Source organism: Zootoca vivipara, chromosome 3 (assembly GCF_963506605.1).
Source record: "Zootoca vivipara chromosome 3, rZooViv1.1, whole genome shotgun sequence".
NCBI classification, from domain to species: domain Eukaryota; kingdom Metazoa; phylum Chordata; class Lepidosauria; order Squamata; family Lacertidae; genus Zootoca; species Zootoca vivipara.
Genome location: NC_083278.1, coordinates 62,048,787 through 62,065,087, shown reverse-complemented (window position 1 = coordinate 62,065,087; position 16,301 = coordinate 62,048,787). Strand labels below are relative to the sequence as shown.

At 39.6% G+C, this 16,301-nt stretch overlaps 1 protein-coding gene across 6 annotated transcripts in view; it reads left to right on the top strand.

Moving 5' to 3' along the window:
• The window catches only part of SHPRH (SNF2 histone linker PHD RING helicase), a 45,722-nt gene that overhangs the window by 17,721 nt on the left and 11,700 nt on the right, over positions 1-16,301 (top strand). For all 6 annotated transcript variants that reach the window (XM_035108810.2, XM_035108809.2, XM_060272733.1 and 3 more), the window contains 11 exons: positions 1,139-1,217; positions 2,968-3,131; positions 3,223-3,479; positions 5,865-5,986; positions 7,192-7,280; positions 9,305-9,397; positions 11,112-11,219; positions 13,099-13,241; positions 13,979-14,152; positions 14,452-14,514; positions 14,846-15,071. In XM_035108810.2, coding sequence (XP_034964701.1) covers positions 1,139-1,217; positions 2,968-3,131; positions 3,223-3,479; positions 5,865-5,986; positions 7,192-7,280; positions 9,305-9,397; positions 11,112-11,219; positions 13,099-13,241; positions 13,979-14,152; positions 14,452-14,514; positions 14,846-15,071 — 1,518 coding nt within the window. The remainder of the gene's footprint in view (positions 1-1,138; positions 1,218-2,967; positions 3,132-3,222; positions 3,480-5,864; positions 5,987-7,191; positions 7,281-9,304; positions 9,398-11,111; positions 11,220-13,098; positions 13,242-13,978; positions 14,153-14,451; positions 14,515-14,845; positions 15,072-16,301) is intronic.

Sequence of the window (16,301 nt, the reverse complement as noted above, 5' to 3'; positions counted from 1 at the left end):
ATGTATATTACACTGCTTGATAGTTGAAAGCAAGATGTTAGTCTGTTTCAGTGCCTATCTAAACAGGCAGAGGGTTTGCCCTTGGGGCTAGAATCTGTAAAACGGTCTTTGTTGACATTAAGAAATATTAAGCAGGACCATTTCAGCTGTTTGCAAAGTGATGCTGCTGTGAATACCTGCTTCACCTCCAGTAAAGGAATTTCTTGATGGATTGACATTGCATATTTGAACAGCTAATCCTTTCAAGAGTAACAATGTGATATTCTCTCTCTCTCTCTCTCTCTCTCTCTCTGTGTGTGTGTGTGTGTGTGTGTGTGTGTGTGTGTGTGTGTGTGTATGGATCGGAATGAGAGAGAGAGATGACGGAACACACCCACAATGGGTGTATCCTCATTCAGATCAGATAGCTGTTCAATTTTACTGAGAACCTCCATGTGTACAAATGAATAGACATCTGTAAAGCATAGTGGAGGAAAGAACCAGATGATAGTGGGAATGAGGGGAATGGGTTCCAGAGGCAGGCTTGCTGAAGAAAGGAAGGGGAGGCTGAATTGCAATGATACGGAGTGTAGGAAATTGGAACAATTTGTAAAAGTGTTACGGTTTGAAGAAACGAGAAGCTATGGGACAAGTAAGTGTGTGGGGGGGGACCTTTCACACAGTGTCGGTGAATATAAGGGGCTTTGTTCTGATGGCAAGATGCAGTAATGATGGCAGGCCAGGAACTCACCTGAGTAGGAAAACAGAAATGGAATGCTGCCCCAATACTTCAGTTTACATTGCTCAAATGTTCAGCCTATTTCACCCCTTCCCTGTTCACAAACTGAGCTATAGCCGTGTGGACTGTGCAGATTGTTGGGATATTCCAGCTGAGCATTTTTCACTAGGACTCTTTCTACTGGTTGGTCTCTATAGGGGGATGAAATAGAAAGGTGGGGAATCTCGTCAATCTCCTAAAGCAGTTATTCTTCACTGACCATTGTGGTATTAATCCTTGCCATCCAAGTCATTTAGGAAGTACATTTAGAAAGCATAGTAGCAGATGGACCCTTAGTATTGCTTAATATTCTTGGGCTAAGCATGAGGTTGTTCCTAGTAGTCATGGGCTTTAATTATACTTTCTATAATATTTTATTAGGCTGCAGAAATGGCTCTCCGTTTGAGTGGAATCAATCGCTGGTGTGTCAGTGGCACACCAGTGCAACGAGGATTGGAAGGTGAATAGTATAGCTAATCTTCTGTCTGTATCAACAAGCATGCAGTAATGGCAAGGGTATTTTGGTCCAAACTCCCTTCTAGAAAGCAATTCTTCTTCTTTTTAATCAAGAATATTTGTGTCCTGGCTATCCAACAGCATATTGTTCAAGACAGCTAATAATAAAAGAGAATCCATCAAGTGCAAACTAAAGCATATTTAAAATACACCTTAAAAATCACACACCAAAAAAAAAAGCAGAACAAAAAACAAAAACAGTACTAATTGTAACTACAAATAGGCCTTCTCTTATATTCCCACCACATGTACCTATGACATTGGTGAGATACAGACAGCGACCTCATTTACAGATCTTAATGCCCAGGCAAGTTTGTATTGGAGCAGGCAGTCCTTCAGGTACACTGATGCCAAGACATTTAGGACTTTAATGGTCAAAAGCAGCCCTACTTTGATTTGGGCTTGGAAACTAATTGGAAATCAATTCAGTTGTTGTGATTAGAGTCACATGCTCCTTATCAGCTACTCCAGTTAGCAGTCTGGCTACAGCATTTTGGACCAACTGCAATAGTCCAAATGCACGTAGAGCCCAGCATCCTATTTTCACCGTAGCCAACTAGATGCCTATGGGATGCCCACAAGCAGGACATGAGCACATCAGCAGTTTCTCCACTTGTGTTCCCTAGCAACTGTTATTCAGAGGCATATTGCCTCCAGTACTAGAGGTACATGTCAGGTAGTCATTTATAAACTTATATTCAATGGGTTTAACCCTGTTTTTAAGACTCCATCTTGTGGTAGTAAATTCCAGAGTTAAGTTGGGTGCTGTATGAAGAAATGCTACCTTTTGTTTCTCATGAATCTTCTGACATTCAGCTTCATTGCATGGCACCAGGTTCTACTAACTAGGGCATGTGTTGGGCCAAATCCATATCTCAAGTTGTAGTTGACATACTAGCCAAAGCTATGCAAACATAGTTCCAGCAACAAATTGTTGCCTGTGTATCCAGTTTCCAGGATTACTCCCAAAGTGTGAACTTCATTAATCAAGGGAAGTGGGACCTTCTCTAAAACAGGATGAACTCCAACTTTTGATCTACAGTATTATAGATTATGACAGTGTTGGCCAAACTTGGGTCTCCAGCTGTTTTGGGACTACAATTCTCATCATCCCTGATCACTGGTCCTGTTAGCTAGGGATGATGGGAATTGTAGTCCAAAAACAGCTGGAGACCAAAAACAGCTGGAGACCCAAGTTTGGCCAACACTGGATTATGAGCACCTAATAATTGTATTTACAATTGCCATATATTCATTTTTAGTCATAAACTTAAGAAATGGCAACAAAAATATTTTTTAAGCACCGGAAAATTTTCTACCCTTTGTCATTGCTGCCGTGCAGTAATCCTTGTTCAGGAAAGCCTCCTAAGAATTAGGAGGAAGCTGGAAACTGTCCTTCTATGAACTTCCATATAAAGTTTACATTTGTAATTGAAGCCCAGATTTTGAAAAAAATGTCAGTGCTTTAAAATTGCTGGTGGACTCTGTGGGATACTTATAAGGGGATGTACTGCTTATTTTAAGCTTTCACAAAGATTTAATTGTATACACAGCACCCAAGTTCCATCTCTCCTCCCCAAAGAAAGAAAGCGTGAAGCAATTTAACTTGTCAGGCTTAGCTAAGTTGAATTGTGTATAAGCCTTTTTAAAAGTATTTCTTGCATGCAGTATAATGTGCTGTTCCTTTGTCATAGATTTATATGGATTAGTACTGTTCCTTGGAGCTGATCCTTACTGGGTCAAATATTGGTGGGATCAGCTTCTATATCGACCATACTGCAGGAAAAACACACAGCCTCTCTACAACTTCATAGCCAAGATAATGTGGAGGTCAGCAAAGAAGGACGTGATTGACCAAGTAAACACACAAGTTCTAAGAAATATGTTTATAGACAACATTTTTCACCTAATACTTGAGTTACTCATTTGTCATTACATTTTATTATTAGATTCAGATCCCTGCTCAGACAGAAGATACACACTGGCTCTATTTTTCTCCTGTGGAGAGACACTTTTATCATCGCCAACATGAGGTCTGCTGCCAGGATGCTTTGGCAAAACTCAGGAAGATTTCTGATTGGTCCCTCAAACTTAGCAGCTTGGATCGGAGGACAGTTGCTTCCATTCTGTACCCTTTGTTGCGCTTGAGGCAGGCCTGCTGTCACCCACAAGCTGTACGTGGAGAATTCCTGCCACTGCAGAAAAGGTTAATTACATTAATTCTTAAAGTAACTCTAGACCTCTCATAATTACGGGACTCATACTGATGTACATGGGTCAGTGGGGCTGATTTCTGGGTAGACTTTTTGTGGTTTTTCTAAAGTTACTCTAAAGTCAGTTGGTGAGTAAAATTCACCAGTTTGGTATATGAAAGAGAAAGGTATTTGTTATTCGTTTGGACTTCATATTCCAGGCAGTCACTCTAGAAATAGCAGAGTACTTGTGAAGTTGAATTTATACTTACAAGACAGCGTTTGAAAATACACTGTATATTTTGCATACAGAGCAAGACATACATACATACATACATACATACATACATACATACATGTGTGCAACCTGCTGTAGTCTTGTTACTTCACCTGATAAACATTAATGATAGTTGTTGAAGTTCAAATTTCAGATAATATGCAAAACTGAGATCCCACTCCATGTTTTTAATCATTGTGACTTGCATCAACAAAGTGCAAGTGAGGTTGTAGTGGGAAGGGGAAATTAGTGGAAAGTGAGGAAGGAAGCAGAGGTGCCCTTTGCTTGCAAAAGAGCAGCTTTTGATCCAAGGCTATGAATTTAAAGATATCAAATCTTTAAATTTTAATTATCTTTACTTTAACTGATAGTATTCTGAGACAACTATTTGAGCAAAGAAATAAATAGATCTAAACTATGCAGATAGGTTTAGCCTAACTGTAGTTGGGATCTATTGGCCTGTTGGGTCTTTGCTCTTGACTCAAAGACTATTCGTTTGCCATAAATCCAACAGTGCTGAAGAATCTTTCACTGCGCACACCAATTGAAATTCGTATTTTGATCTGCAACCAATAAGTAATAGTACTGATTGATTAATCCTTTTCAACTCTGCAGATTACATGTTTCTATACTCTGCTATGAGAAGAAATAGCATAACAGTATGACAACTGATGTTGACTATTCATACTCTCACAGTTCTAGAAATATAATAAATACTAGCTTGTATTGGGAGCAGAACATTGCCACTAACTCTTTAGTGTTTAAGTTGATGCAGCAAGTTCAGGAAATGTGTCAGTGAAATAAAGCAGGTTTAATTTTAACTGTTTATCTGTCCTAGCAACCTATATTCAGTGGAATATTCATGGGTAGCAGCAACATAGCCACTTCAGTAAAGGAGGAGTACAGTAACAAAACAAGTAGCTCCCATAAAAAGGACCGCAGAAAAAGGATCTTTTTCTAAGCTCTTTTTGTCTGAGAGCAATAGTCCATTTTTACAACAAATGGTTGAAATTACCTGTGGGTATCCTTTTACTTCTGTGTCCATGACACAGTGCTCGGGCTTCTGAATAATAGAACAATGAACCCATCGTCTCTATCAGGTTAGCAAGCTAGTTCACTGTTGCTTTTCTATCCTGCCCTCTGTGAAGTTGGGGGTCCCAGGTTGTCTTTTATCCACATAATGGCCCGGACCAGTCTCTTGGTTTAGATATGGAATGACATCATGTTTCTTTGCCTGTTGTTAAATATATATCCTTTTCCTCAGAGCATGTCTTTTAGAAATCAGCATTTATATTTTATTTTTACAATTTGAACCTGACAGTGAACAATGACTACTTTCTCTGTTTCTCCCACTCTGGTCCTGTTTTGTGCCTGGGGAATGTGAACATGAGAGTGCTGTTTTCTCTCTTAGGGTGCTTCCACCTGGAAGCCTTCTGCAGGTTTCTGTTCCTTCTCATTCCACTTTCATCAGATTATGAGATAGCCGTGTACTGTCCACACCATTTTAATTTTTTTTTAAAAAAAGCTGAGTTGAACGTTGTCACCATCAACAAGCCCAGACTGGAATGTTTTAAAGCGTTTCTCCCTTTTCCATGGGATGGCATAGCAGGTCCAGTGGAGAGTTTGGGGCTGTTTGTCAAATAATGAAGATTATTTTGCTTGGCCAATGGTATCATGAGACCTTGAGCAGCATGGGCTGGGGGAAAAGGAGTCCCTTCTGCTGGGTAACAATCCCAACTGCAGTTACTTCTCTCTCCTCTCCTGCTGCTTAACACACTCCTGTAGGCTATCAGTGCTATTCCACTATTTGTTGTGTCACTAAGGTCATGTCACTTAGTCGTGTCAAGTCAGTCATTGTAGTCTCTCGCCACACTTTTGCATATAATGTGGATTACAAGGCATCTAGGCAAGGATTGTAGCCTTATTTTTTCTGTATATTAAAGGAATTCATTTAGTAAAAATATTAAATAATAGCAGTTGAACAGCATCATTTTTTAATTATACCAGTTGCTAGCCCTTTCGGTTTATTATTGTTATAAAAAGTACATTCTTGGAAAGGTGGACTTATGACCTCTGATGCATATTGAATGCCTGCACTTCATGCTTTGGCTCTCTGTTTCAGCACAATGACAATGGAGGAACTTCTAACATCACTACAGAAAAAATGTCGAACAGAATGTGAGGAAGTCCATAGGCAACTGGTGTGTGCTTTGAATGGATTAGCTGGTATTCATATTATTAAAGGTAAAACTGGCTCATAATAGTTTGGTGCAGTTCTTATGACTGTTGAAGTTAAATGCAAAGATATATATATATATATATATAGAGAGAGAGAGAGAGAGAGAGAGAGAGTTCTTTACTATTACTAATTTCAGACGAAATCCAAAGGGCCAATTTGTTTTGCCTCAGATTCCTCTAAGCAAAATATAAGCTTCTGTGTCTAGCCACTTACTAACTACGAATATCCCTTGGCTTTGAGCGCCAAACTAAATAGAACTACCTGTGGAATCTGTTGGTTGTTTCTTAAATAGTTAAATAGCAGCCTAGGTGTTTAGGCATTTCTTTAGTAGAGTTACTGGTAAATCCTAAAGGAAAATTTGTATGTTCAAGATATTCAAGAAATGACATTTGTACTAGATGCAAGCAAAGCTGCAGAATTGTAAGCCTGTGGAAGGTTAGCAGGTATAAGTTGCTGCTTTTTCAGTTTTATAAATATTACTTCAAGATAGACTTGGTACATCAAGTTGCAGGAAGAGAAATTTAATCAGAAATGAGGATGGCACTTGAGGAAATACTTGCATGCCTTTTTAAAGCAGTCAGCAAAGAGGAGGGCAGTTTTACATGCCCACTCAAAAATCTGGTGACCCAGCACTGAAGCACACAAATCTGCATCAGCATAAGAAGTACTTGAATCTAATAGGGAATAGTGACTATATACAGTTTTAATTTATATCTCATTCTTACCTCAAAAAATATTTTTTACAACATTTTAAAAATATGCTCTCTTTATCAGTGGCTGCATACACAATTATACTGTTTTGATGTTAATGTTACAATAGGTTTGCTGGTCTGTCTCTGTCAAGCTTCCATTTGTAAATAGCCAAACAATTTACTATAATGCTTTCCAGTAATGTTTCTAAGTGTTGGAAATAGGGAATTATTTCTGTTTGGGAACATATATAGAAAGTGTCTGTATCTTCCATTTCCAGGGTGGGGAAGAGGGCTCCCATTGCTTCTACTTCCCTGGAAAGTGTTTTAGCTTTGTTTTCACAGTTGAAAATTTATTCTCCAACTCCTTTTCAGTTATAGTTTGTTTATGCAGCATAGATGTCTCTAATTAAAGTGCTTACTAAGAAATCCTGGTGGTGTTGAGTGTACAGTTGTAAGTAATTAGACATTTGAAAGACAGAAATCCCAATACTCCAGTCTGAAATATGCTAATTTTTCAGGTGAATATGCATTGGCAGCAGATATGTATAGAGAGGTGCTGCGTTCCTCTGAAGAGCACAAAGAGAAGCTCAAAACAGATTCATTGCAAGTATGTGCATAATCTCTGAAGCCACTCTTTAAACTAGTACAGAAGTTTTGTGGAACTTTTTTTGCCTTTTTCTTGGCTTTTATGTCTGTTCATGAGCTAAAAGATTGATCACCTGATCAGACATCTTTTGCCAAGAGAGACTTGGTAATGTTGTCAACTTTCAAGAATCATCATTGTCACCAGGCATATATTCTGATATTTAGGAGCCAGCTTATATTTTGCATCAGTTTAGTTCAATCTATCCATAAGAGGAAAACTAATTGCTCTGTTTGAAATACAGTAGTGTTACATCCAGCTTCACATATGAATAGGCAGGTGCTAGGCAAGCATTGGGTTGCAACTAGTGCATATACTGCAAATAAAAACCCTGATTTCTTCACAAGGATCTCATAATTGTTAACCACCCTGGAAGTATGGAAGACTAGGATATAAATATTTTGAACAGTAATACTCAATCTATGGTACCAGATGAGCAATGTAAACAGTGAGCTAGGCCAGTGTTTCTCAACCAGTGTGCCTCCAGATGTTTTGGGACTACAACTCCCATCATCCCTAGCTAGCAAGACCAGTGGTCAGGAATGATGGGAGTTGTAGTCCCAAAACATCTGGAGGCACACTGGTTGAGAAACACTGAGCTAGGCCTTTCAGCTGGTGATGGTGTTGTTTTTTAAAGCATCACTATGGAATACCTGTGGGCACCTATAGTTCTATAGTGTACAGGAGTCAGTTTATTACACTATTACAGGAGTAGAGAAAATGATCTGGCCAATGGACTAAGTTTAAGAGTGGGACAGAGATGCCCATCAGTCAAACACCTAATTTCAAAATGTTTTTGACCCTACTTGCCCACATAGATTTTGCAGAGAGCTTTTCAAAGTACGGTACTATACAAGCTGTGACACTCAGCTGTTTTTTTTAATCTTCAAAGGCTGCTTGCAAAGCACTATCTTGCTGGGTGCTTTGCTGGATAAGACTCCCCAGCCAGCCTGGACTATGGTCATGGATGAAGAGAGTTGGAGTTGAGAAACATCTGGTGCACCATGTTGATTGCTACAGGGAACTCCCCATTATGTGTGCACTGTTTGCACACAACCATGCACACACGCAGTGCCAGGATCCCAGAAGTGGAGAGAACCCTGGAGAGTCCTCCTGGCTTGCGATGAGACTCTCCCCAGAGCCCAAAGAGGACATTCTTTCCAGGCTTTGGGGAGGGTTTTGTTGCAAGCCAAAGGCACAATAGGGTTTTGCTGAGGTCTCCTGCCTAACAGCTGACGTGTACGGTAGAGCAGCCATTGCTGCTGCTGCTGCCATTGCTTCCCCATGATGCTATCCATGTGAGCCAGAGGGACAGTGTGACTCCACTGAATGGTCCAGCCAATGTACTTCCCCGTACATTAGCTGTGTGAGCTCCCCTGTCCCTCTGGCTTGTGGCAGCTGGAGGGGCAATGGAGCTGGGTTGAGCAGCTCAGCTGACCCATGGGAAAGGGTTCCAGCGTGTCATCTGAGCGGCCTCAATTAGCCTCTGAGTCGTGCAGAGACCCTCCCCAGAGCCCAGGTCTCCACACGAGCTGGAGGGACATCGGGGCTTCCTCAGCTGATGTGCGGGGAAGTGGTGGCGGAGGGGGGATAACCAGCCTCACCAAAGCCCTGCTGCTGCTCCAGCTCATGGGGAGACTCTCCCAGAACCAGAAGAGCCCTCTTTGAGCTCTGAGGCGGGTCTCCTTGAGAGTCAGAAGGACCCTCCAGGGTGCTCCCTATTTTACACAATTTCGCGTATGCGCGCGGGGGTTCAGAATATAACCCCCACGTAAATGGGGAGTCACCTGTACTGTTCTTTTCTGTATAACATGAATAAGTGTATAGTGCCATAATTTTGAGATGTGGGTAGAAGATTATTTAGTTCTATGTGGTAATGTATTCATGTTTCTGTGGGGATTTTACTGCCAATTTAAACTTCTTATTGTTCGTAATTGTCACAGTACATCAAACTTAATCACTGCTGCCTTGTATATTGACAAACGCAGAGACTTCATTCTACGCACAACCTGATGGAGCTTCTGGCAGGAAAGCATCCTGGGATATCACCCACTTTGCGCGATAGCAGGCTTCAAGAAGAGGTGATTGTACCCTGTGTGCACTTCAGTGTGTTAAGGAATACTTCCTGCAAAATAATTTATAAAAGAATGTAATTTGTTACAGGATAGCTCCGAGGCCTCTTACAAAAATACTTACAATCCTAAGGTCAAATGTAAGGAAATTCCATGTTTGCCACATCTTTCCAGATACAGCTGTAGTGCACTTTCAAGGTCACAACTGTCGGCAACAAGCTACAAGAACAAATGAATAGTTTCCTTATGGAGACTGCTGTGCTTAACTTCTTCATATCCTTATCCTGGGTAGAGTTAATGTAGAGTTAATGCAGTTCTCCTTCTCAAACCTCCACTAACCGTACTGGGCTGTTAATAATAATAGAAAGAGTATGGTTGTGAAGTTGAAGCTAATTGAATTGATCGGTACTTTTAAAGGACTGCCTTTAGGTAAGAAGGACAGAGCAGGTCAACTCAGGCCAGTCACTGCACAATTAGGACTAGCAAGGGAAGAATGAATACCAATAGATCAGATGTTTTGAAGCTGACCAAGTAACTTTTCACAGACGATCAAAACAAGGATGTGACATTTAATGAAGAACAAACTAGAATTGGAACACAGAATGGGAATTAGTGGCAGTAGTTGTAGCGTTATATTTGAATAAGAATTAAGAGGGATAACAAGGAAGTCAATTTGGACAGGAACAATGATTTGAAGGCAAGATTGCATGAAAATACACTATAAAAATGATGGTATCCACTCAGGAGGCTGGTAAGTTTTTGTCTTGCTTAGGTGAGGCTGTTCTGCTTTCAGTTGATTGCTGATAGGGAAGAGCCAGGTAGGCAAACCCTCAAACCCTGGCAAGTTCTTTCTTTTATCATCCTTTGCTAGCTACTACAATTGCCTGAGTAATGTTTCAGGTTATACAAAGGAGTATTATTTATTAACTTTATTTAGAAAATTCATAAATGGCTTTATTTATATATCCAAGCAATGTAAAGATAAAACATGGCAAAAAACTAATTAAAAATAAATTTGCATAAGATAATCATTTTTTAAAAAAAGATAAAATCAACAAAACTTTAAAACAGAGTTTTCAGCATGTGATTTTAAACAATGTTAGAATGGTGCCTTCTTAATGTCAGTAGCCAGGGAATTCCAGGGCACATGCCACACATGGAAAAACTCATCACAAACGCACAACAGGCAGCTTATGGGACTGCAAAAGAACTTGTGATATTCCAGATAAAAAAATGAATATCCTTTCTATTTAGAAAAGCTGTGTAAGTTTCTCTATGTTCTAGGGATAAGGGCAGTCCTTACTGAAATATGGCTTTTGAAGAAAATATCCCCTATGATTGGTTGGTCTTACTATGGGTTGCCCATAGAATCACAGAATTGTAGAGTTGGAAGGGACCCCAAGGGTCATCTAGTTCAACCCCCGGCAATGCAGGAATCTCAATACAAATGTCTCTTGAGTCCTTCTGTAGATTTTGTTGTAGATAGCAGCTGTGTTCATATGTGATTCTAGCTTCGTATAGCAATTTAAGTTGTGGCCTTTCTGGAGAGTGAAAGTCATTTAAAATGGCCTAACACTCTTCTACAAAACATAGTATTCTATTTCATCTACAACATTCACTGGTAATAATGTATCAGCTATTAACTAACAATGTTTTAAGTATTTCAGTGTTTGGTGTCTTTCTCTCGAAGACCTGGCTAATTCATTTATCATTTAAAAAACAGTGTGAGCAACTCCGTCAACATTATATGAGTAAATCGAATGCAGAAGTTTCTGAAGCCCACCAGGCTTTGCAACCAGTACTACAGACAATCCATGAACTCCAGAAGAAAGTAAGATTTTAGTAATATCTTTGACTTGCTTTTTGATGGTATGTGAGATATGTGGGAGCTTAAAAATCTATAATAAATTGTCCATGAAAAGATTCCCTACTGCAGCAAGCTGGATCAGAAATGGAATTCTAGAAAACTGGCCTTCAGTAGGTTATATCCAATGCTGCAGTTCCATTCATTCAACAGACTTCCACAGTGCAGGTGGATTTCTACCCATATAACAGGACTCTCTGTTGTTCTCCTACTTCCTGCAGCCCCACTCGTGCCCTCAAAAGTCTGATCCAGAGCAGTTTTGGGGGGTGCAGGGAGGGAGGAGAGGAAGGAAAAGTCCTGTTATGTGAATTAAAATGTGCGTGCCAGTTTTAGATGCAACCAATGCATTGTTCTTCCACAGAGTTTCTACAGAATAATGTATGTTCACGTTTCTCTCTGCCTCACTCCTGTCCATAAACATTTAAGATGCATGAATTGACCTGTGAATATACAAGTTAACAGCTTCAGTACGCGCAAATGCTATAAAACCCGGGAACTGCCAAAATAAAATAGATACAGTGGTACCTCGGTTTATGAACACAATTGGTTCCGGAAGTCTGTTCATAAACTGAAGTGAACTTTCCCATTGAAAGTAATGGAAAGTGGATTAATCCGTTCCAGATGGGTCTGCGGCGTTCGTAAACCAAAAATTCGTAAACCGAGGTTCCACTGTAAAGCAAATTTTCCTTATCACGGATTTTTTCTGTTCCTCCAAGGAGCTCATTCCATCTTAGGCTAATTTACTTCACACTTGACAATGGATAAAAGAGCATGATTGGCTGAAGCTCATGGCCGATCCTTCTGAGTCTAGTCTGACACTTTGTTTGCTGCTGCACTCTACGAGACACATTGTGCGCTGTGATGATAATGAACACTGATGGCTATGTTCAGGCATAACACTGTGATGTGAATGAGCCTGGGGATTGCACACAATTCCCCTTCTGCCTTGGCATGGCCACAAGAAGTGCAGAAGGTTTCACTTACCTTTTTGCTTATCCCTGGCATTTTGTGTCATTCAAACTGGCAAGTTGCTAGTATAAAAGAAACTAGCTCTTTCCTCCTGTTTGCATTGGAGTTTCTGAGTTCTGAGGCTTACCTATGCTCCTTCACAACACTCTAAACCAAGGTTTATTTTAACATCCAAATGCATCCACTGTGGCTTTCTCAATGAATCACATTTGCATTCGTTTCTTCAAATGTAAGTTGAGCAATCACTTATACCAGGTGTGGAACAGCATGATCAATCGTAGTGTCATTTCTGTAATCCTTAAACAAATGGTGTTTCACTTGGAGATGCTGTGTTTCTCTAAAACTAATAAAAAGCAGTTCTCCAGGTAAGACTTGCTTTTCTTTCTAAGGAGCAAAATAACTTTAAGGCAAGAAGATGTCAGTACTTAACATGTAGCTCCTCAAAGATCTTAGGAAATAATTCACTACAATAGGCATTTCACTTTTAAGCCTCATTTTGGGGTGTAACATATGAAGAAAAGGGGGAAGTACTCATGTCATTAAAGAGATATGCCCACCTAATTGTACTGTTTCCACAGTTTCAAATATTCCTCATTTATTTTTCATTATTAAATCTAGCTACTGATTTGTCTCTCTCTGTCTTAAACGCTACAAAAAATAAGTAAACAAAGTAGCAGAAAATACTTAAACAATTGTATATATTTAAAAATCAGTTCTGAAGTTATCTAAGATGACTGCAGTGTGTCAAAATTTACCTGGGGAAAAGCTGCTGGTCTTGTATTTAGTCACAAGGAAGTGTGTGTTTCTCAGGCACGGCTTTTTATCACGCAAGGTATGGCACATGTATTTATGGGCCTATTTTCTGTCCTACACCTAGATGCGCTCCAATTCACCTTGGTGGTTAGATGTGATCCAGTCAGCAATACAATATGCTATTGATGAGGAGCTTGTTCAACGGGTGCAAAATGATCTTACTAGCAACTACAAACAACAAACTAATAAACTCTCTATGGTAGACAAGTAAGTCAGCAGCTACAAAGTAATTTTCCTTATCATAATTCTCAAGTTTTACTCAGTTTGTGACAGCTCATACCCCATGCCCCAGGCACTGCTTGCTTGAAAACATCTGGGCTATCATTTAAAATTTGAAAATGCTTCAAACAATGTATCCATATACAACATTTGTTTTCAAAAATGTAAGCCTTCTGTTTCCCTTTATGTTGATTTAAATCTTAGTTGTGCATTGGATGTATTCATGTTTGAGATAATACCGGTAGTCTATTCATCTCTTTAGCAATTATTTTTGCTCTGGAGTGTAATATTTTTTTTATAAAAAATACATCATTTTGCTCTTAAAGCACCATTTTCTAGGAATAAGTAGAATTGTATGTATATTTTAAAAGATCAGCTTGGTCACTGGCAATTGTTCTCCCACTTTGGGTGTCAGATTGCTTAAAAGTATATATTGGTGTATGCTCTGCATTGACTTGCCTTTTCAGAAAACTGCATTTGTCTTGTATAGGCACATTACCTCACTTATAGGCTACTCACAGAGATCGGTCTGCCAAAAGTCAAAAGCAGGAATTGTTTGCAAGCTGTTAGCCACATAGTCACTTCTGATTGTTCCCCTGATAAAAATTTGAAGTAAGATTTGCATCCTCATGCCGTTCAGCCAGAAGAAGCTGCATACAATATATGGGCCATGAGTCAATCCATTGATTTCAAAATAAAGTTTTGACATTTCCTGTTTTTGCTAGATTCCGTGATTGCAGAGGCCTTCAGTACCTGCTCACAACTCAAATGGAAGAAGTGAAGAAATTCCAGAAACGTGTGAGAGAGGCTGTGAAAAAACTGGAGGGTCCTCCTTCCAAAGAGGTTATCGAGGCTGCCACTATCTGCCATCTGCGCCCTGTGAGGTTGCCCCTAAACAAGTAGGTGTGAAAAACACCTTCACCTCTGTCACTGAGATTCCAGTTAGCATTTCTTCTAATAATGAGGCACATATCCCACAACTGAAGTGAAGCAATCAAGTGTGTGCATGGATCCTGTTGAGTTTTTAAAACCTAAATATATTTTTCTGAATTTCATGTTACATTTCTTATTAGGCATCTCAGTGGGGTTTGTTTCCGAATCTTTTTATTAATTGAAAGAAAACTGCTAGCAAACTTTGGGAAATTAAATTGTTTATTGATCTTCTAAATGCTTCTCTTTGTAATATCTTGTATTCCAGCTGTGTCTTCTGTAAGGCTGATGAATTGTTCACAGAATATGAGTCAAAGCTCTTCTCCCATACGTAAGTGATTTTCTCCTTTTTTGTGCACTTGTGATGAAAGCAAACTTTTTTCATAGATCAGAAAGCAGTTTCTGCTGTGACCTTCTATATCCTTTCTGGAAAGAAACAAGGTTCCTTCTCTTTGAGAGCTGCTCCACCTCTTGGGAGTGTGAATCTCAGGTGAATTATCTTCTCTTTCACTGTGTTCTTGTAAGGAGAAGTGGTATTCGTTTTTAAATAAGGTCACTATATCAAGCACTGTAGCATTTGTTTGCCTATTATCTTTGATTCTATTAAGATTCATACGGACTTCAGATATGATGACTGCTCTAATTCTTCTACCTTATTTAAGTGTAAAGGGGCAGATGGCAATATTTGAAGAAATGATAGAAGATGAAGACGGTCTGGTTGATGACCGCTTACCTACCACAAGCAGAGGTCTCTGGGCAGCAAGTGAAACTGAGCGCTCTTTGAAAGCTATACTGTCTTTTGCCAAAGCTCATCGAATAGATGCCAAGGCAATTGAAGAGGGCAGCATCTTCTTGGAACTTTTTGAAGCATGGAAAAAGGAATATAAGGTACAACAGCAAGAAGAAATCATGGTGAAAAGTTCAGAACATAAGCATTTTGAGTTGGTTGGTTGGTTGGTTGGTTGGTTGATAGGCATATAGACAACTCATGCATAACAGTCATATCGATTGATTTATTTGTAAACCTCCTTTCCACAAAAACGTGCTTAAAGCTGCTTACAAGAATTATAATGACAACAGTCATAAAACAGCAATATATAACGGTGGCACTGTGGTCTAAACCACTGAGCCTCTTGGGCTGGCTGATCAGAAGGTTGGCAGTTCGAATCTGTGTGACAGGGTGAGCTCCCGTTGTTCGGTCCCAGCTTCTCCCAACCGAGCAGTTCCAAAGCATACCATCCAGGGGTCCTTTACCTTTACCTTTTACCTAACAGGTAACCATTTCATACAATGATAATTCATTCAATAAATAATAAGGATGGTAATAATACATAGCACACACAACCACAACATTTCATATGTGTGATCAGTATGTATATTCTTATTGCTGTGTTACACAATTGTCACAGACCACCATTACCCATTGCATTTCATAATCTTTTGACTTCATTGTTCACAGTTGTTTTCCTTTCGGTGGAGATGCACATAATGTAAATGATCTCAGTGGGCAAATATGTAACCAAATATGCTGGGTAACATATACTCAAAAGGTTCTGCGCTGATTAATGAAAGGGTATGCCACAATAAAATGGTTAATGTGCCACATTAACCATTAACATCTTTGTTATAGATGTTCCCAAAGCAATTTTCTCTAAACTAAAGGGCTCATTTTGAAACACCATTCCCAGCTTTTCACTGCTCATGTCTCAACCCTTAAGTGCAGGGCAGGATGGAGGCTTTGTCCTACAGGCAGTCAAATTACTGCTGCTAATCAGACATTTATGACATTCATGTCCTTCTAGTGTTGCAAGTGGGGAACAAATTGTCTCTTCACATACGGTTGCTTTGAGGACACATATGGAGACCTGTTACCAGTGACAAAAAAGGCTGTGCATTTGTATCTTCCATCTGTCCAGTACTAGTAAACTTTCAATTGGGTATGTCGTCTTTGCAGTACTGTACCTGGTAACTACCAAGGCCTTGTGTCCTGTGCTGCATGGCAGCAGCATTTAAAAACTGAAAATTGATTCCTGTGAAGGCATTTTTAAGTTGATATAGTTCTTTATTCCTCAGACTATAGCTGTCGGCTAAGAGAATGAATTGTAAACTAGGAAGCTG